General features: G+C 46.8%; 1 protein-coding gene across 11 annotated transcripts in view; it reads right to left on the bottom strand.

Moving 5' to 3' along the window:
* The window catches only part of SZT2 (SZT2 subunit of KICSTOR complex), an 85,947-nt gene that overhangs the window by 54,316 nt on the left and 10,470 nt on the right, over positions 1-21,161 (bottom strand). For all 11 annotated transcript variants that reach the window (XR_013487410.1, XR_013487411.1, XR_013487412.1 and 8 more), the window contains exons 12-13: positions 6,278-6,420; positions 5,464-5,616 (exon numbers count right to left, since the gene is read on the bottom strand). Coding sequence is in view for 6 of the 11 variants with exons in the window: in XM_020975458.2 (XP_020831117.2) it covers positions 5,464-5,616; positions 6,278-6,420 (296 nt within the window). In the remaining 5 variants the exon portion in view is untranslated. The remainder of the gene's footprint in view (positions 1-5,463; positions 5,617-6,277; positions 6,421-21,161) is intronic.

Below are 21,161 nucleotides of genomic sequence, written 5' to 3'. Positions count from 1 at the left end.
GTCACGTAGCTAGGTCCCACCCTCAACACAGCAAGACAACTCGATGCTGTGTCAAACGGCACTCAGTCTACTTCTCTCTCACATACACATACACACAAAGGCATACTGTCCTCACCCTCTTCACACCAACCTCCCCCTACCACCCACCCATATGAACATCTGTTTGTTCTCTTGGTCACTTACATGATACTAAAAAAATCTGAGGGCTTTACTTCCTTCCCCTCCTTCAGATACCTTGTATATTAACCATCTCCAACAGAGATTTCCCCGGTGTATACGCTTGGCCCAATTTAACTGCTTTTCCTGTCTTTTCTTCCCTAATGCCATCTCTGCCTTCTCTAAAAGGCCTCGGGTCCAACTGTGGCGGCTCTACCGTCCTCCATGGAGAAGAGGCTGGTTAAAATGTTTTTGCAGATCTTTTCCATTTTTTCTTCTCTCTGTATTCTTTCTTCCATTTTCATTTTTGAATGCCCTTGGACTGACTTTGCTTAGTTGGACACAGCTTGTCGGGTTTTCTTTAGACTGGTTTTATCCTCCGCTGCCTCTCCATGTTTTATGAGATGACACCGCTTGTAATCATCCATCGCTCTTTCTTGTAAGAGTCTAAAAATGAGTTTACATCTAAACACAGTGCTGCCCTTGGCAACCAGCTTTCCTTTTGGCAAGTAAGTTGGATACTTGCAGGCTGAGGCCTTTGTGGCCGCCCTGTTGTGGTGATTTTAAACGGTTTACTTCCTGGAAGAAAGTACTGTGGCTGGCATCATTTCTATTGTCCATTTCTCATTTTTGATGTTCAATTACTCGTTTCAATGGCTCGGCTGCTTCAGCTATACATAGTCCCTTGTTCTTGTTATTATCTTTCTTTTTATACTTTACTCAGTATGGCAGTCACTTGGGTGACTCAGGGATAACTAACTCCTGCAACAATAAAAGTCTTTTACACCTAACGTATCATTGATGTCACATTTTATGATGTACACAGTCCAACCCATACAATAAAGGAACTGTCCTTCAGCTCGTTTGTGAAGAATCTTGAGGAGAAGGAGCCATCCCTCCCTGAAGCCAACTCAGTCCCCAGTCCAGTTCCTATTGCTAGAAGTCTGTCCTGACACGAAGCCTCAATTTGCCTCTTTGCTACTTTCTCCCCCTGCTCATGCTTCTGCTCCAAGAGCCAAATATAACAAGTCTAAACTCTCCTCCCATGACAGCCCTTCCAATAACTGGGCCATTTTAACTCCCCAAAACCTCCTCTTCTCCAGGTTAAACATGCCCAGGTCTTTTAGCTGATCCTCACACATCAATTATTCACGACCCACTGCTATCCTGGTCACCCACCTCTGGACCTTCTCGCTTATCACATCCTTCTTAAACTATGGTCTCCAATCCTGGACACAATATTTCTGATAAAACCTGGAAGGAGAGAGCACTGCAGCACCACCGCCTCCCCGTTCCCAGAAGCACTGTCTCTCCTGATCTAGCACAACATCTTTTTTGGCTGCTGTATCACATGTCTCACTCTTGAGAGTGCAGTCTACTGGAATCTCCATGGGGATTTGGTCACAAGTGCTCTCTGCCTTCCCCATCCTGTCCCTGTGAAGCTGATTTCCTTTTGTACCTGAGTGTGAGGCTTTACATTTGTCCCTACTGAAATTCACCTTATTAGATTCAAACCACTGGTCTACTCTGTCAGTAGCCTGACTCTGTCTTCCGATGTGTTAATGATCCCTTTGCGTCACCTACAGATTTGATAAGCATGCCATCCACGCTCTGATAACAATGTTAAGCAGGAAAGGGTCAAACAAGATCACTGGGATGCTCCACTGAAGACCTTCGGCCACGTGCACAAGGAACCATTAAAACCAATCTGAGTCTGGTCATCCAACCAATTCTGAAACCACTGATTATATTATCATCTTCTCCACAAGAACAGTATGAGAAAATTCACCAAAACCTTTGCTAAAATCCAGGTACCACAGCACCCTCTTCATCTATTAGTCTATCATTTCAGTTAAGAAATGAAATGAGGCTAGGCTGGCATGATCTCTTTTTGATGATAACCTGCTGGCTTTTTGTAATCACAGCCTTCCTCTCTAGATCCTCACCATTCACCTCTTTCATGATCTATTCTAAAATCTTCCCAAGAATCAAACTCACTGACCTATAGTTCACACACTCATCTTCTTCCCTTTTGTAAAACTCAGGACATCTGCTCGTTTCCAGTCTTGGAAGGCCTCTCCAATTTTCCACTGTCTTTTAAGTATTACTGACAGCAAGCTCATCAACATCATCTAGCAGTTCTTTCAGGATCAAAGATGCAGCTAATTGGGCCCATGATTTGAATTCATCTGGGGCAGTGAGGTATTCTCTTAACATGCTCTTATTTATCTTGAGTAGCAACTCCGTTGGCCAACTCTGTTTTTTCATTTCCAGCGAAAAGATCCTTCTTTACAGAAGAAGAAAAAAAAGAAGCAATGTAAGAAATGAGTGGGGATGCTTTTCTCTCTGCTGTCAGTTAACTTGTCCCGTCCACCCCAAGGAAAGGCCTTCCCTCTTCTTTCTCCCAGACTCCTTTGAACCTTTCTTCCTGTCCTCAGCTCTCCTGACACGACTGTCACAGGACCGCGCCACATTCCCAGATTCATCTTCTGTTCCCTGGTTCGCTTGCACCTTCTGCACACTTCTTTTAAAGATTAAAGCTGAGTTGGTGAGTCCTCAGGCATACCTATCGGTGTCCAGGGGCAAATCTCACTTTTCTTCCTCTTTGGAAAGGTTTCCCTTGGAGTCTTCAGGCTTTCCTCCTTGAGCATTTCCTATCCTTCCTAGGCTGACTTCCCTGAAGCATATTACTTTAGGAGACCCTACTATCTTTCTTCAGAACCCCTGACATCTGCCTTGCCCTCAATACAGGGTGACTGGGTCAGAAGAAGCCCAGCTTTCCTCCCCTTCTCTATCACAAACCCTATGAAAGAGTGGTCAGTTCCCAGAAGTTCCCATCACTTCTGCCCCCACAGCCCATTCTTCCTTTTCAGTGAGACTCGGATCCAGAATCCACTTTCTCCTTTCTTGTTTCGGATTGGCTGAACTGCTTCTGTCAGGAAGAGAGCTGTAGAAGACGGCTAGGTGGCAAATCTCCCACTGTGACTCAATCATGCCCTGATGGCGGGCTTGTGACCGGAAGTTCCCCAGACTCCCATGTCCGTTCTGCCAGGTGATCTGTAATCTACCCTAATGACAAGGTCACTTCTGCTCCTCCCTCCTTTAGCCTTTCCTCAAACACTCTTTTCCATCATGCTTCTCTTCTCTAGTTCTTGCACCATCTTAATATACAATTCTCTTCTCAAATAGTGTCTGAATAAGGAATACCCCATCCAGAAACACAGTCCAGGCATGGGTTCCAATGATACCAACAAGGTCTGATCCCTCTCCTTGTGTTAGGGTCTCTAAGTCCTCTTGTGCATTTCTGGGCTTCTCAGTTGCTTTCTTCTTTCACTGCAGTTATTCTTTAACTTGAGGGGGGAGGGATTTATACACAGGCAGCCTTTTCCTTCCCCATCTTTTTGGTTTAAATCCCTTTTGATTTGCCAGATCTCTGGCAAATGCACTCTGACTAGCCTTTGTTAAATGCACTGTATTTCTGGCCAGGAGTCTGTCATCATCACATTTTAAACCGTGGTTCAGCCTGTTCCCATTGACGAAGAGCATCTTCTCAGCCAACTGATCACCTTCTAAATTACTTTTTCCCTTTTTCATCCCATGCCTTCAATGAGTAACAGCGATGGTAACCCAATCTGTGGCCCCACAGTCTTCGCTTTCTTGCCTAAGACTCGTAATCATTGGCAGCAGCTTGTAAGTTTCTCCTGGAATTGTCACCTGTGTCCAAGTGAACTACCTGGCTTGGGTGCTTGTCATCCATTTGGATAAGTCTTGGAGGGTCTCAGTCCTGAACCGAGGGAAAGCTGTGACTAGGTCAGCAAATAGTTGCCTATTTGTGACCCTGGGAAGAGAGTCACTAACTATCACTGCCTGTCTCTTCTGCCTCTGCCTCCCCTTTAATGGATGAGCTCTCACCTGGGAATGTCTGGTGATAGGCTACATTCCTGTATACGCCTGGCGAACCAGCAGCTACTTCCTCCTCAGAACAGCCAGCTCTTTCCCCTTCAGAAACAGTCTAATTGTCTTCCTTTCCTCCTCCAGGTAATATTCCTCCACTCCCCAACATCCTGACCACAGTCACATATGCCCAACTCTGTTTCCCATCAAAGCCTCACTTCAGTTTTCTTTAGGAACACTTCATTCTCCTCACCAACCTGGAATACGGAGAGGCTTCTCCGAGATTCGTGACCCTCTCCTCCAGGAGGGAGATCAATCTACCTAGAGCCCAAGTCTCTTAGTCCCCCGACTAAGGAAGAAATACAAACACCACATGTCTGATACAACTCACTGCACTACTTCACCTACTGCCTATGATGGCTGAAAATTTGCAGGTAGCTAGGAGGCAAGTGGATAGAGAAGCGGGTGGACTTGGTGTCAGGAAGATCTGAATTCAAATTTGGCCTCAGACACTTACTAGCTATATGATTGTGGGCAAGTTACTTTCCCTTTGCCTGCCTCAGTTTCCTCCCCTGTAAAGTGGGGATAATAAGAGCACCTACTTTCTAGGGTTGTTGTGAGGATTAATAAGATAACATAGGGAAGCACTTTACAAACCTTAACACACTCCATCAGAGCTGCCTATTATTTCCAGTCCTGTTCCTCTGAATCACCTGTGGGTGTTTACAACTCGATCCTGAGTACCTGGTTAAAACTTGACAGCCTCCCCCTAACTTTTCTAGGACATCAGACTTCCTCCAGGCCCAGCTACTTTGCTGTTTTTTACGATTGGCCTCACCCAGCAAACTGCTGTCAACGTGCCGTGCCTGCTAATGGTCCTACTTCACTTTTCTTTCTCACCATACCTTGAGTCACCTGCTCCCTTCTCCTTTTCACCCTCGAGTCGTCTTCTCCAGGCTCCACATTCTATGTCCTCCTTAGTGGTCCTTAACCTTAGTCCTCTTTCAAAAGGTCAAGTCTGGACCTGGAGACAGTTCCCCTTAAGATTTCAATCAGTTTCTCCTCCCAGATTCAAACCCTGTCCTGCTTCACTAGTCCAGACCCCTCTAGTCTCCTACAGGATGACCTCCTTTCGATCTCCTGGTCAGCTCCTATTATTCTTTTGACAAAAACCAGATTTAGACCCCAAAATGTGGATTCAGAAGATCCAGATATTGTCCTAGCCTCCCGATATCAGCCTCCTTTCCCAAGACAGCTACCCAACTTTATGTCCTTTACTCCAGCCTCTACTGCCTTGGACACACATGCATACACACACACATGCACACACACACACACACACACACACACACACACACACACACACACACACACACACACACACACACACACTGTACCTTGTCCTCAACATACCTGTGCAGCAGTTTGACATACGAGTAACCCTCCACGAGCACGAAACTACTCCAGTCCCGGAGAAGAGAAGTCAGTGCTGAGTGGGAAATGCGGCACTGGATGGTGCTGTAGCGGCCATTACTCCCTGGTGTGTGCAGGTGTTTGGGGACTGGCCTAGGAAGAGACCCAAAGCCTTGGCATCCTAGGATAGACTTGAGAGACTGGTCCCAGATTAGGGACCTAACTCATCTCTCCCAAGGGCTAGTCCTGTATCTCTAAGTGCCTCTTGGACATTTCAAACTGGATGTCCTAGAGACATCTCAGACTCACCCTGCGCAAAACACAACCTATCAGCTGTCCTCCCCCAACGCCTACCCCACTTCCAAACTTCCCCATTTCTGTCGGACTCCCCTCCTCCTTCCCTCAGGACTCCCTCACCTCCCACATCCCATCAGTCACCAAATCTGCTGATTTTACCTCCTCCCCATCTCTCCCATCTGTTCTGGGGTAGTCCCTCATCCCCTCTAGCCTCCACCACACCTCCACTCTTCTCTCCACCCAGCTGCCAATGTGATTTCCTAAACCTCAGGTGTGACCAAGTCACTCCTCAGTTCAAGAAACTCCAGGGCTCCTCACTACACTGAGGTTAAAATATGAAGTCCACCTCTCAACACTGAAAGCTTTGCACAACCTGGCTCCAGCCTATCTTTCTGGCCTGCTTGCTGAATGCCTGGATGTGAGAAGAAACAGTGTCTCCCAGATGTGGCCCTCTGTATCTCACGCCCTGTCCCAGGCCTCCCCCAATACTGAGCTGCTCGTGGGCCCACGCCCTTACGTGTCATGCTCAAGGACCAGCACCAGCCGGTGCATGTGCAGCCAGCGCTGCCAGGAGTTGGCATCCATGGAGAGGACTGGCTTCCAGTAGGCAGCAAACTGAGAGTGAGAGGAGTCGGAGCCACTGTGCTGAAGGGAGAGCACCTGCCGGACAGAAATGGGCATGAGCCAGAGAGCAATCGTCTTGGAGGATGACCAGGATGAGGAGAGCTCAGAGATACAAGGAAGGCCCAGGACAGACCTGAGAGCTATCTGCAGGAACAGAAGGGCAGCTGCACACAAAGACAGAACAAGCATGAGCATTTACACAGCTTCAAGGTTTGCAAAGAGCTTTATCATTACTATCTCACTGAATACTCGCAACAACCCTGGAAGGGAGGTCATTATTAACCCCATTTTACAGATAAGGTAAGTTGAGGCAAACGAAGGTAAAGTGACTTGCCCAGGACCAAGGCAGGAGTTAACTGCAGCTCTACTGGCTCCAGGACCAGATCTCTACCCACTGTACCACCAACTGCCTTCACATAGGCCTCAATTCACTTCTGATCCCCTCCCATTACCCCCACTCTACAGGCCCCCAGGGCCCATGCTAGACAGAGGATACTTCCCCAGGAGAAGCAACAGGCTTTCTTTTTAGACTGGCTTAGATCCCTCTCCAAATTACTGGGAGAAAACAAAATGAAAACAACTCTGAAATTTCACCTCCTCCACCCACATCATGGGAATGACAAGACACTACCTACTTATTTATGGATAAATATATTCCATACAGCCACAGAGTCAACAGACACTTACAGAGGAGCGCTGGTGGATCACACCTGGCCCCCAAAGCTAATAAACTGGGCGTAGCCCTTGACCAAGGGAACCCACTCCTGAGCCTACATATGCCGAAAATACGAAAAGCAACTCCTTCTGATAGAAGTGCCCAGCACAGGGGAATGACTGGACCAAGCGCAGCACGAGACCGTCACAGGAAGCGAACCTGCCGTAAGAAATGGTCAACGTGAGGAATTCAGAGACACATCCACCAGCTGACACCAAGTCAATGCCAAGCGCCGTGCCAGAGGCTGGGACACAGGCCGCTCTCTCCAAGTGGAGGCAGGGCGTCTATTCCCTCAGTATGTACAAATGAAATACAAGGCAACCTCAGAGGGAAAGAGCCACAGAGTCCCAGTGTCTCCTGGAGACATCTCCAATTCAACATGTCTGAGGTAGAACTAGCTATTTTTTCCCCAAAACCCTCTCCTCCTCCAAACAAGAGGGGGGTGGAGCAAAAGTGGTGGAGAAAAGGGAGGGACTTGCCTAAGCTCTCCCAAATTCCCCTCCAAACAACTTTCAATAATGCCTCAAAACAAATTTTGGAGTGGCAGAACCCACAAAAAGATGGAGTGAAACAATTTTCCAGCCCAAAAGAATGTAGAAGGTCAGCAGGAAAGGTCTGTGGCACCGAGGTGAGAGTGGAGCACAGTCCAGCACAGGCAACAGCTGGCGAGCCAGACCTCGGGGGCCAGCGAATCGGCATGGTGGCTTCCGGAGCCCTTGGCCCACATATGGTAGAGGATCACAGCACTGGTGAGAAGAAGATCACAGGGGTCCCTTCACAGACACTGGGCGCAGGGCTCTGTTGACAGGTTTCCCCATAGGTTGATCTGGATCAGTGCTGGGTTGCAGTCCCAGGGTGAGAAGAAGCACTAGCACACACACACTCCTTGAGGCTGCAGGAGAACAGGGGACCCTGGTCACAGTGCCAGGGCAGAAAACACCCGATGAGAGCAAAGGGCAGGAGAGTAATAAACACACCTCTCCTTAGATCCTACCATCCTGGAGAATTTACAGACGCCTAGAACTAGCACTGACAGCAGCTACACAAAAAACCTGAAGCTTGGGACAGTGGCCCTTCCACCCTGGGGGTAGAACCCAACTTTAACACAGGTTAAAAGCCAAGAAATAGGCTAGAAAAATGAGCAAACAACAAAAAAGAACCTGACTCCAGAAAGTTGGTGACAGGGAAGATCAAAATGCAAACTCAGAAGATAACAAAGTCAAAACTCCTACACACAAATCCTCAAAGAAAAAAGGAGCTGTCTCAAGCTCAAAAAGAAGTTCAGGAAAAGCTCCAAAAGGATTTTTAAAAATCAAACAAGAGAGGTACAGGAAAAATTGGGAAAAGAAAGGACAGTGATGCAAGAAAAAAATCATGAAAAAAGAGTCAACAGCTTGGTAAAACGAGGTACCAAAAAACACTGAATATAAATACTGAAAAAAAGAAAACAAAAAAACACCTTAAAAAACAGAATAGGCCAAATGGTAAAAGAGGCACAAAAATCCACTTAAGAGAAGAACGCCTTAATAAGCCGAACTGGCCAAATGGAAAAATGTGTACAGAATTCGCTGAAAGAAAAGAACACCTTAGAAAGGAGAACTGGCCAAACGGAAAAGGAGGTACAAAAGTTCACTGAAGAAAATAATTCCTTAAATATTAGAATTGGGCAAGTGGAAGCTAGTGACTCCATGGGACATCAATAAGCAATAAAACAAAGTCAAAATAGTGAAAAAAGTAGAAGAAAATGTGAAATATCTCATTGTAAAAACAACTGACCTGGAAAACAGATCTAGTAGAGATAATTTAAGAATTACTGGACTATGGAGAAGCTAGGTGGTGCAGTGGATAGAGCACCAGCCCTGGAGTCAGGAGGACCCGAGTTTAAGTCTGGCCTCGGACACTTGACACTAGCTGTGTGACCCTGGGCAAGTCACTTAACCCTGACTGCCTCACCAAAAAACAAACAAAACAAACAAAACAAAACAATACAAAAAGAATTACTGGACTACCTGAAAGCCATGATAAAAAAAAAAAGAGCCTGAAATTGTCATGAAAAAACTGCCCTGATATTCTAGAACCAGAGGGTAAAACAGAAATTGAAAGAATACACTGATCACCTCCCGAAAGAGCTCTCAAAAATGAAAATTCCCTGGAATACTATAGACAAATTCCAGAGCTCCCAGAGCTCCCAGATCCAGAAGAAAATATTGCATGCAATCAGAAAGAAACAGTTCAACTACCATGGAGCCATAGGATAACACAAGATTTAGCATATTCTACATTAAAGGAGCAGAGGGCTTGGAATAAGATATTCCAGAAGGCAAAGGAGCTAAAATTATAACCAAGAACCACCTACACAGCAAAGCTAAGTATAATCCTTCAGGGAGAAAAATGGCAATTCGGTGAAATAGGAGACTTTTACGCATTTCTTATGAAAAGATCAGAGCTGAATAGAAAATTTAACTTTCAAATACGAGACTCAAGAGCAGCATAGAAACATAAACATGAAAGAGAAATAAGGGATTCAATAAGGTTAAATTTTTTACATTCCTACATGGGAAACTTTTAAATCCTAACTATCCTGATAATGATAAAGTTCTTAGAAGGAGTATACATAAACAAAGGGAATGGGTATGAATTGAGTATAATGGAATGTTATCTACAAAAATAAAATTAAGGTATGAGAAAGAGGAATGTACTGGGAGAAGGAAAAAGGAAGAGATAGAACAGGGTAAACTATTTCACATAAGAAGAGGCGTGAAAGAGCTTTTACAGTGGAGGGGAAGTTGGGGGAGGTGTGGAGAGCACTTGAATATTACTCTTATTGGAACTGGCTCAGAGAGGGGATAACATACACACTCAGTTGGGTATAGAAATCAATCTTACCCTACAGGAAAGTAGGAGGGGAATGGGATGGAGGGAGAGAGGGCAATTAGGGGAGGTGGCAGTCAGAAGCAGAACACTTTCAAGGATGAACAGGGTGAAAGGAGAGAGAGAACAGGATAAATAGGGAAAATAGGATGGAGGGAAATAGCAATCATAACTGTGAAAAAATTGTGCTTCAAGTTTCTCTGATAAAGGCCTCATTTCTCAAACATATATAGTAAACTGAGTCAACTATAGAAAAACCCAATTACCCCATCAACAAATGGTCAAAAGATATGAAGAGGCAGTTTTCAGATGAAATAATCAAAGCTATCTATAGTCATACGAAAAATGTACTAAAACACTATTGATTAGAGAAATGCAAATTAAAACAACTTTGAGGTCCCACCCCACACCTATCAGAGTGGCTAATATGACAAAAAAGGAAAAGGACAAATGTTGGAGATTTAGGAAAACTGAATCACTGATGCACTGTTGGAACTGATTCAAACATTCTGGAGAGCAATTTGGGAACTATGCCCAAAGGGCTATTACAAAACCATGTAAGAGGCAACTAGATGCCGCAGTGGACAGAGCACTGGCCCTGAAGTCAGGAGGACCTGAGTTCAAATCTGGCCTCAGACACATAACACTCACTAGCTGTGTGACCCTGGGCAAGTCACTTAACCCCGTTGCCTAGCCAAAAAAAAAGAAAAAGAAACAAAACCATGTATACCTTTTGACCTAGCAAGAACACTACTAAGTCTGTATCCCAAAGAGATTAAAAAACAAAAAGGAAAGAGACATATATGTACAAAAATGTATAGCAAATATATAGGAAATTTATAGTAGCTCTTTCCATGGAAGCAAAAAAAAAAAAAAGGAAATTGAGGGGATGCCCATCAATTGGGGGATGTTACAGAATACTATTGAGCAAGATGTCTCAGAATTTGGAAAGATTTACATGAACTGATGCAAAATGAAGTGAGCAGAACCAGAACACTGTGCATAGTAACAGCCATTATTATATGAGGATCAACTGTGAATAACTTAATTATTCTCAACAATACAATGATCTAAGACAATTCTGAAGGACATGACGAAAAATATTATCCCCTTCCAGAGAAAGAACTGATGGAGTCTGAATGCAGATTGAAGCCTACTTTCTTTATTTTTCTTGGGGGGAGGGGGAGGAGTGTGGTTTGGTCTGTTTTCTTTCAAAACATAATATGGAAACGTGTTTTGCATGACTACATGTGTATAATTTATATCAAATTAATTACCTTCTCAATGAAGGGGAAAGGGAGGAAGAGAATTTGGAACTCAAAATTTAAAAAAATGATTATTAACGACTGTTTTTACATGTACTTAAGAAAAATAACAAAACACTAAATAGAGGGAAAAAATTACTACCATCCTTAGGAAATCTCTTGGCATTTATCTTGGACTCTTTTACCACTCAGATCCACTCAGTTGCCAAAAATCATCTTTCTCCCACCACCTCTTTCTTAATCCTTTCTCCAGCCCCAGAGCTAACTACCACCTTTGTTCAGACCCTCCTCATTTCTTGCCTAGATTTTTGCAATGGCCTCCTAACTAGTCTCCTTGACTCATCTTCCCCACTCCTCCACGTTGCTTCCAAAGAAGCACAGATCTGACTATGTCACTCTCCTACTTAACACACTCCAGTGGCTCCCTACAGCCTCTTGAATCACATATGAACGTTTAGGTTAGCTTTTAAATCCCTTCAGAACCTTGCCCTGACTTGTCTTTCCAGCCCTGCTGCACCTGACTGACTGCTTGTCATGGCCTCAGTGATCTAGTCAAACTGGCTTTCTCCATATTCCTCACCAACAACACTCTACTTCCTCTCTCTTCCTTTGCCCCGGAGAACCCCCATTCCTGGAATGCACTCCCTCCTCGTTGCTGCTTCACCGAATCCCTCTCTTCCTTCTAGCCCCACCTACCTGAAGTATCCCCTTCTATGTGAAATCATTTCCTGATCGTCTCCATCACTGGTGCCCTCTTTTCCAGACTAGCTTGTGTTTAACTTGGTATTAATTCACTCTATATTTATGCTGTATATATCTATGTGTATCTTCATAGTGGCCACACAAACAGGGATTGTTTTATTCACTACCTTTGTGCCCTCAGCACCTAAAACGGTGCCTGGTACAAAATGGGTACTTCGTAAAGGCTGATTAATTTTTCACGACCATTTCTACTTGCTCAATAAGCCTGAGTCCCAATGTGGCAGCTCCTTGGTACTATCTGTTATGAAAATCTTTGCAGATTTTCTTCTTTGGTCTCACCCTGAAATGACCTCAGGATGAGTGTGCTTAATTGTGCCTTGTGCCAAGCTTTCTTTAAACTGGTTTTTTCCCGGCCTTCGTGGTGTCTTATGAAGCACCACTGATTATCACTCACCAACATCCTTCCCATAAGATTCTGAGTCGGGATAGCCTGCTGCCACCATCCTCCCTCACCTTTGGTCTTCTGTCATAGCCACTGCTTCATATTGGGTGAAACACCACATAACATTGTTAAGCTTAGGGGAATGTCCTTTCTTCAGTCCATTTTTTAGTGATAATAACCTCATTCCTATAGGTCAGATTACAGTTGTTTTGTTCCCTTACTTTTCATTTTTCTTACTCTAGTTTCACACTAATTTTTAAGGGCAGCTAGGTGGCACTATAGTACCTAGAGTGCTGGGCCTGGAGTCAGGAAGACCTGAGTTCAAACCTGGATTCAGATTTACTAGCTGTGTGACCCTGGGCAAGTCACTTACCCCTGTTTGCCTCAGTTTTCTCATCTATAAAAAAAGCTGGAGGAAGAAATGGCAAGCCACTCCAGTATCTTTGCCAAGAAAACCCCAAATGGAGTCACAAAGAGTTGGATGTGTCTAAAATGACTGAACAATTAATTTTTAACTCTGCTCTAACAAGTCAGTTATCTAGCTACATAAAAAAGCTGACTCAGCAATGACTTCCATGTCAGGAATATGTGGTAAAATACAATAAATTTCATTTTTATGGTGCTATTTGGTATTATTCTCACAGGCTGAAGCAAAGAATAACAAACTTGGCGCTCGTCACATAGTGTGCTCACCTCTCCTTTGCTCAAGCCACAGGACGGGAAGCTTCTGTGGGGTAGACAAGTCTCCAACCCCTCTCGTTCTTTGTTCCTGAACCCCATTTTCTGTCATTTGCTGTGGTTCTCACCTGTGCTGACCTTTGCACTGAAGTTACCAAAGTTATCAAAGAACATTTAATTCTTCTCAATCATTCTCTACCTCTTCATGCTCTGCAACAGATGTTGGCACATAAACTAAAACGATCTTCCTGGTGGCCATTTCCCAATAATTATCATGAGCAACGCAACGGGGGATGAGTAAGCACCCCCTGAAACGATGCTTCTCGCCTCTGGAGGCACAATAAAACCAAGTGGTATTTGGCTTTACGAGCTGCCATTTTCTTCTGACTTCAATTACGGTCAAGATTGAGAGCATTCAGTTCTTCCAGTACCGCCTCCTTGCTGGCCTTGAACAAGAGCCTACCTCACACTGAGGGCTACATTACAGTTCAGAAGTGGTCTGAATACACTGTCATTACTTAGTTTCATGGGTCCAAATGATTCACCTCCAGGTGGCTGGCTTGCTGATGATAAGTCTCCCTGTATTAGCCTGGCCGAGGCAAGGAAAGCAGCCACAGACCAAAGCAAATGAAAGTAATAAAAGCAATTGTACTCTAATTAATTAATTGTAACTACCACCTTGGTCCCAAGAGCCATGGTGAAACACACCTCCCACTCCGGAGAACGAGGAGGGACGCTGAACGTGCAATGTGGTGCGTGCTCAGTTGTCAACGCTTCACCTGCTCGTTTTGTGTAACAGCTTTGCTTCATTACAAGAAAGGGTACAAGATGGTGAGGGTGGAGCCCAAGGAGAAATGAGTATCATATAAAAAACTAGATGTGAGGCTGCCCTTCTACTTTAGATAGCACCAATATTTATGGAGTTTTTCCCTATCTTCAGCCTAAATCTGCTTCAATTTCCCCCATCTCTCCTGGTTCTGACCTCTGGGACCAAGCAGACAAAGTCTGATCCTTCCTCCACGGGACAGCTGCACATAGTGGGAAAACAACGGAATCTCCCAATTTTTCCTTCAAATGATCCACATGTGTCAGAGATGCAGTCTTTTGCCATCCCAGCCAGCTGCCCAGGACAGAGTACAATTCTCCTTATTTCTGGAAGCCAGGCCACTGGCCTTTAGGAAGATGATTTTTTGAACCCAGAGGTAAGATACATTTATCTCTACTGATTTTTCAGCTTATTAGATTCATGCCCGTCAGGATCTTTGTGAGTCTCGCTCTGTATGAGCATCATGTAAATTTGATAAGCATGTCATCTAGAGCTTTTTCCAAGTCACTGAGCAATGTGTGACAGAACAGGGAGTCAAACACAGATCTGGGACACATCCCACTGGAGACCTCCTTCAATGCTCAGGAGAGCTCAGTGACCCTACATGAGGTCTTTCTTTCCTTTCCTGATATACTCAACCTGCCAATGTCTTGGCAAAAACCGAGTATCTATTTTCTCTTTCCCTGTACATGTTCACACTGTCTCCCTCAACAGTGTAAGCTCTGGACTCCTTACCTTTTTGCTTTTGTATCGCTAGCACTGAGCACAGGGCCTGGCACACAGCAGGTGCTTAAGCAATGCTTGAATCTCTGCCACTGACTCATGAATGACTACTCAAAGTCTGGCCACTGAGCCAGCTGTAAACCCGTCCCATCACGCTGTCCTGAGTCCACATTGTCCCACTATCTCTATAAGAATAGTTAAGGGAGAACTTGCTAGAGCCCCAGGAAGCTCTACCCCTGGCCTTGCCCTGCTCTCCCCTCAGTAACCCCATCACAGAAGGAAACGAGGCTGGCTGATGCAGCCTGTGGACAGTGCACTGGGAGGGAGACTTGTCCCAACACCAGCATTAACCCCTAAGCTCCCGTTATATCCCGGAATTTTGCCAGGAATCAAAGGCTGAGTCACTGCCTCAGTTTCCAAACTCTCTTCTCTTTCCTGATGTGTCTCCTCCCTTCTGCTGCCCTTTTCCTGATTCCCATGATGGGATGCAGCCATCACCCCCCACATTGTCTTTCCCCTGGGCCAGGCGACCTGAATTCCTCCACGGCAGCTCTGAGTTCAGATCCTGATGTTCTGAGCACCCTCTCCATCAGTCACTGTCGCATCTGCCCTAACACCCGTCCACGCCCATGGGAGCTGACTGCATCTTTTTTGTCCTGCTTTGTTTCCCTCACCAGCCTCAGCTCTTTCTGAGCTTTAGCCTTCCTCTCATGTTATCAGGGTACTTTGCACACAGTGAGCACAATGCATTCATTCATTCATCCATTGTCATTGTCATCCTGTTTCCTGCCCTTCTTTCCATTTTCTGTAGGTTGGTGGGAGTGTTCCCTAGGCACCCACATCAGATCCTCCCTGTAGAACTGTTTCACTTTGTGTCTTCAGACTCTGCTCCGGAGGCATTTTTCTTGCTCCTGGGCTGACTGCCCCTGAAGCATTCTGCTCCATGGGGTCCTGCCTATCAATTCCCCTGGACCCTTAGAAATCTGCTCTCCCCAAATCTAAGGTGCCGGTCACACCATGCCCAGATTTCCTCTCCTATATCACAAACTCTGAGAAAGGGTGGTTACTTATGCACAAGGTCCTCATCATTTCAGTCCCTGGTAATGAGTCAGATCAGCTGAGCACTGGCCTCGGAGTAGGCCACACCTAAATGTGAAGCCTGCATCAGGCTGACTGACTGACTGTGAGACCCTGAGCAACTCAATTCACCTGCATCAGCCTCAGTTTCCTTATCTGTAACATGGGAATAATAACAGCACCTGCCTCCCAGGGTGGTCGTGAAGATCTCATGAGGTAACACCTGTAACACACTTTGCAAACCTTAAAGTACTATGTAAATGTTTGCTGTTATTATCAGCCACTAGATCCAAAACAAAATTCCTGATTGTTGTTAGTTTTTTTAACTTTTGAAAGAGGAAATCACTGAGGCAAGTCATCCATGCATCTAATTAATAAGTGCCTGCTGCGTGCCCGGCACCAGGCTCGGCAACAGGGAGGCTAAGAGGCTCCGTTCTATCAGGTGAAATACCACAGAGACAAGCCAATACAGAACAGGCATAAGAGATGGAGTTGAGGAGAGCTGGGGAGGCTCTGGGTAGAAGGTTGTGCTTAAGGCAGAGGGACAAAGGACGAAGACCAGAGATGGAATGTCATGGATGGAACAGACCGATGTCTTCAGCATCAGAACGGGGAGAAAGGGTGAAGGGGAGAAGAGAAGAGAAGGTTTGAAACTGCTTCTGGGGAACAGGACAGGACATCAATGTCAACAACTACAGATGGGACACATAGGACCAAAAGCCGCTCCCCAACAGTAAGTGGTCAAAGGATATGAACAAGACCCCTAAAGAACTGCAAACTATTCACAATCACATAAAAGGATGCTCCAAATCACTAATGAGAAGAGGAATGCAAATCAAAACAACCCTGAGGTTTTAGCTCACGCCCAGCAAACTGGCAAAGATGACACAAGATGGGAAGAGTCAATGCTGGAAGGGTTGTGGGAACTGAGGCACCCAGTGCATTGTTGGTGGAGCTGCAACTCAGTACAGCCATTCTGGAAAGCAATCTGGAACCATACAAACAAAACAATCCAGAAATTCCACTACTGGGCTTATGTCCCAAGGACAAACAGACAATTCTCACAGATGTCAAAGTCTTTATGGCAGCACTTTCTGTGACAGCAAAGAATTGTGAAGAAAGCAGATGCTCATCCACTGGGGAACAGCTGACTCCATAGTGGCGCACACAGAGAAGGGCAGGAAGCGTGGCCTGATGAACAGAGCTGAGCCAAGAAGACAATGGACACCGTGATGAGAACAATAACCTCCGTCATCCTATTGAAAGCGAGTGTGACAAACGACAGAGATCAAGCACGGCCTGACAGAGAAGAGAAGACCCCCGCCCCACTGTGGCATTCCACACAGCCCCAAAACTGTTGATATACTGCCTAGGTCAGGGGCAGCTAAGCGGCCCAGTGGACGGAGCACCAGCCCTGAAGTCAGAAGGACCCAAGTTCAAATCCGGCCTCAGATCAAACACTTGACACTTACTAGCTGTGTGACTCTGGGCAAGTCACTTAACCCCAATTGCCTAAAAATTAAAAAAAAAATTAAAATTAAAAAAAAAGATATACTGCATAGGTGTGCTCATTTTTTTCTTTTTGTCATTAAAAAATATTATTTGTTATATTGGAGGGTTCTCTGGAAGGGGAAAAATACTGATGCAAAAAACAAAAGACATCAATAAAAACATTTTAAAATTAAAAAAAAGGAAGAGGAGAAGTCCTGTAGCCCACGTCTACTGCGTCTGTGTGATCCCCCTGCACTCCTGCTCCCACCCCGCTCAAAGCTCAGACCAGGCATGAAGCCCTTCTTACAGGAAGCCCTTCCGGATCCCCCAGAAGCCAGGGAAAAAACTCAACTCTGCTACTGAGAGGCAGCCTCAGAGCCAGGAGCACCTGGGTTCAAGTGCCACCTCTGGCCTGCTGGCTGGGTGACCCTGTGATTTTCTGAGACTAAGAGGGTAACAACTTGCAAGAGTGGAGACTGTTTTCTCACCTGGGAGCTCCAGATGCCAATGACATCAGTCCCCGCCTCTATGCCTGTACATACTTCCTACACGCACGTGCACATGTATATTTGGTATATGTACGTGTGTGTGGTGTTTTGCTAGATGGCATGCCCCATGTTTAGCGGTGCCTGGCAGGCAGCAGGCATCAACACTTGCAGGCTGTGGTCTTCCACAGCGGGGAACACCATCTTTTATCTGAGGTGTCTGAAGCCAGGCCCTGGGCAGGGCAAGTTCCTGCCATAAGTCACACCATGGCTGAGTTGCAGGACTGGCCTTGAAGTCACAGGATCTCTGATAGGGTCTGGGGCAAAGACCAATTGGGGCCACAAAAGGGCCTGCAGACATGCCCCATCAATGCTGCTGAGAAATACACCCACAGCCCTTCAAGGGCCAAGGCAAAGTGACCCCACCATTGGGGGTGGGGAATGATGGGGAAAAGGCCCTTGTGGCCTTTGCTGAGGGCAGAGCTGCCCAGTAAGCTGGGGCTGGGAGACATACTTTTGTGCTGGCTCTGGAAGCCAATTCACAAGCAACAGGGTTCCCAGGGCCAAGTTTCCAACACTTCCTTCCCTGGCAGGGAGCTGGCAGATTACCCAATGCTTCAGACCTGTTTGCAGCTGAAGCTCCTCATGTAGGGACAACTTCTAGGCCTACTGAGGGGCATGTCACTACTCAACGTGTTCTTGAAGCATTTTAAACGTGAAATTAGTGCCATGATTGAGGAAGACCTGCTAGGACAGCAACCGTAATCCTGTTTGGAGGGTGCAGCCTCCTCTGGACACCGGTCCAGGCCAGGTTCAGGCCCCTGTCCTGGGAGGCCAAGTCCCACCCTAGCTCTCCTCTCTGCTGTGACATCTAAGAAGGGCAAACAATGAAGGCCTCACCACTGACAAGATGATGAAGGCCCCTGCATCCAAGAAGGAAAGGTAGGAGCTTGTGAGAAAACTTGCTGTGGTCTCCCCGAAGGGGCCTCAATTGCTCCCATCCCTGCTCTGGCCAAGGATCCGGGGCCCTCCAGGGAGACAGGGAGCTCCCAGTCTCTGTAAGGTGGGGGACATCCCGCCCTTGAACTCACAGTGTCCCTGTGCCTCCTTGTTGTTCTACCCATGGCTGCCCTTCGTAATTGTGACAACCTCCCAGGATCTCCAGAACTACAGCCCCAGCCCAGGACAGGGAGCCACAGCAAGGTGTGGGAGGGATAAGGGGCTTCAGAGCAGAAGCAGGTCTCAGCCCAGGCATAGAGAGCACGCACTGAAAGAACGGGAGCGGTGGCAGCTATGCCAAGTCCGCCTGTGATCAGAAGTGACAACAGTGGGGCCGGAAACCCCTTCCCTCCACTCAGAAGGCCAGGTCCCCATCACTTCTCCCCGGACTACGGCCATAGCTCTCCCCGCTCCAATCCATCCTTCACTAAGATTCCTGAGACACAGATCTCACACCACCCCCCACCTCAAAATTCATCTTTGTCTCTCTCTTGTCTGGAGCACAAATACAGCTGGCAGCCCCAGAATCTCAGAGGCCTCGGCCCAGCCCAAACATGAACAAGAATCCTCTCTACAAAGGAGAAGTCACCATGGGCTCAGGTGATTAACCTTCTAACCCATAAACTCCGACACCCCGGCCCACGCAGGCCCTGCTCGGGTCTAGTCTTCAAAAACTTTACACTCTACTGTAACACGTGGGTATGAGAAGACGCAAAATGTACACACGGCAACTTGCTGGGGACAGTTCCTGGCAGTTGGAGGACGAGGAAGAAACCTGGGATTCTAGGAAGCAGAGAAGCAAGGTGAGGAAAAGAATGCTCCAGGAAGGAGGGCTCTGAGCAGCCAAAGCAGCAGCTGTGAGATGGCCAGGTGGCCTGGACTGTACAGGCAGGAAGGGGAGTCATGCATTATAAAGCTGGAAAGGCAGCCTCGGGTCAGGCCATGGCCACAGAGGTAGTAGGGAGCCACTAAGTTCAGTGAGCAAGGTCAGCCCTGCATTTTAGGAAAATGTCTTTGACACTGAGTGGAGGGTAGACTGGAGTGGGAGGAGATTCACGACCAGAAAATTTTTGAGTTAGAAGAGGCTTCCCTTAGCCATCACCTAGTCCAACCCACTGTAGAAAGGAATCCCCTCTAAAACATCACCCAGGATGGGGAGCTCACTCCCTCCAGACACTGACCAGGCTCATTTCCAGCACTCATCGTTAGGAAGTTTCTCCTGGTGCTGAGTCACAATCAGACAATTTGTGCTCTCCTCTTATGGCTCTTGATTTGTTCCCTGGGACCATGCAGAACAAGGCTGAGCCCTCATTCCCAGAATCCTCTCCCCTCCAGGCCCTTACCCACACTGACTGCCCCCTCTGGACACTGTATCACCGCGTGGCCCAGGGCTGCACAAGCAACCACGCCTCCACGCTCCTGGAGGCCTGGCCTCTCTTGGTGCAGGCCCAGACTGACTGCACTTTCTTGGCTGCAACACCCTGCTACTAACTCATGCTCAGCTTGCAGTCCACTCAAACCCTCAGATTCTTTTCAAAGCAACTGCTCTTTATCCATGCCTCTCCCATCCTCTACTTGTAAAGATGACTTTTTGTCCACAAGTGCAAAACTTTACCTAATACTGAACTCATCTTCCAAGGTTCCAGTCAATGGTCCACACTGTCACAGTCCTTTGGGACCCTGACTCTGTCCCCACTGCAATAGCTCCCCCTCCCCATGAGGGGTTGCTTGCAGATGGGATGAGCTGCTCTACATCTACGCCTTTACCCTCTGTGTCACTGACAAAAATGTGAACCACATATTAAACGTCTGCCCTCTGTTCACACTGGGCCTCGGGCCCATCCCTTCATGCCTGACCTCAGATGCCCGGTAACTTCTAAGAGCTGCGGCCCCTCCCAGCCCCAGACACAAGGGTGAAGGGTCAAAGCTCAGAGCTCACGGTCCACGTCTGCTGACTTGGGGCCAAGGGCCTTTCCACAACGTTCACTCAGTAAAATCATTCCTCAGGACAATGACATAAGCCCCAAGTAAGCTTTGTGCCCAGCGCCATCTGCTCGGCCAATTCCTGCCTGGTGAAGCCAGGCTGGCTCCTTTGCCATGTGCATAGGCTCCCTCCAATGATGCTATCTAGAGTTTCACAACCTGAACCCACCTCACTGTCTACAGGTGACAAAATCCCTTCTTTTCCTTTTTTGTGGAAAACAGGGACACTCACTCGCCTTTCTCTAGTCCTGAGAAGCTGTTCTCTGCCTTTCGGGGCCAGGGCAGAGGGGGCTCTCCACTCGGCTCCCTAGTCCCTGTCAGCACCCAGGCAGTAAGGAGAGGCTTGGCCCTCTCTCTGTCCTGTCTGCCTGAGCAGCATCCAGCCCCTCCCAAGAGCCCTACGGGCTGTCCTAAATTCAGATTCCATCCTGGAAGGACTGGCTTCCTCTCTCATCTTCCTCCTGGTGCTGGCTGGCTCTTGCTTCCACCTGCTAGAGAGGTTTTAAAAATCTAAGCTGGC

Source organism: Phascolarctos cinereus, unplaced genomic scaffold (genome assembly GCF_003287225.1).
Source record: "Phascolarctos cinereus isolate Bilbo 61053 unplaced genomic scaffold, phaCin_HiC Scaffold_5;HRSCAF=322, whole genome shotgun sequence".
NCBI classification, from domain to species: domain Eukaryota; kingdom Metazoa; phylum Chordata; class Mammalia; order Diprotodontia; family Phascolarctidae; genus Phascolarctos; species Phascolarctos cinereus.
The sequence above is the reverse complement of the archived record's forward strand: the minus strand, read 5'-3'. Positions and strand labels throughout refer to the sequence as shown.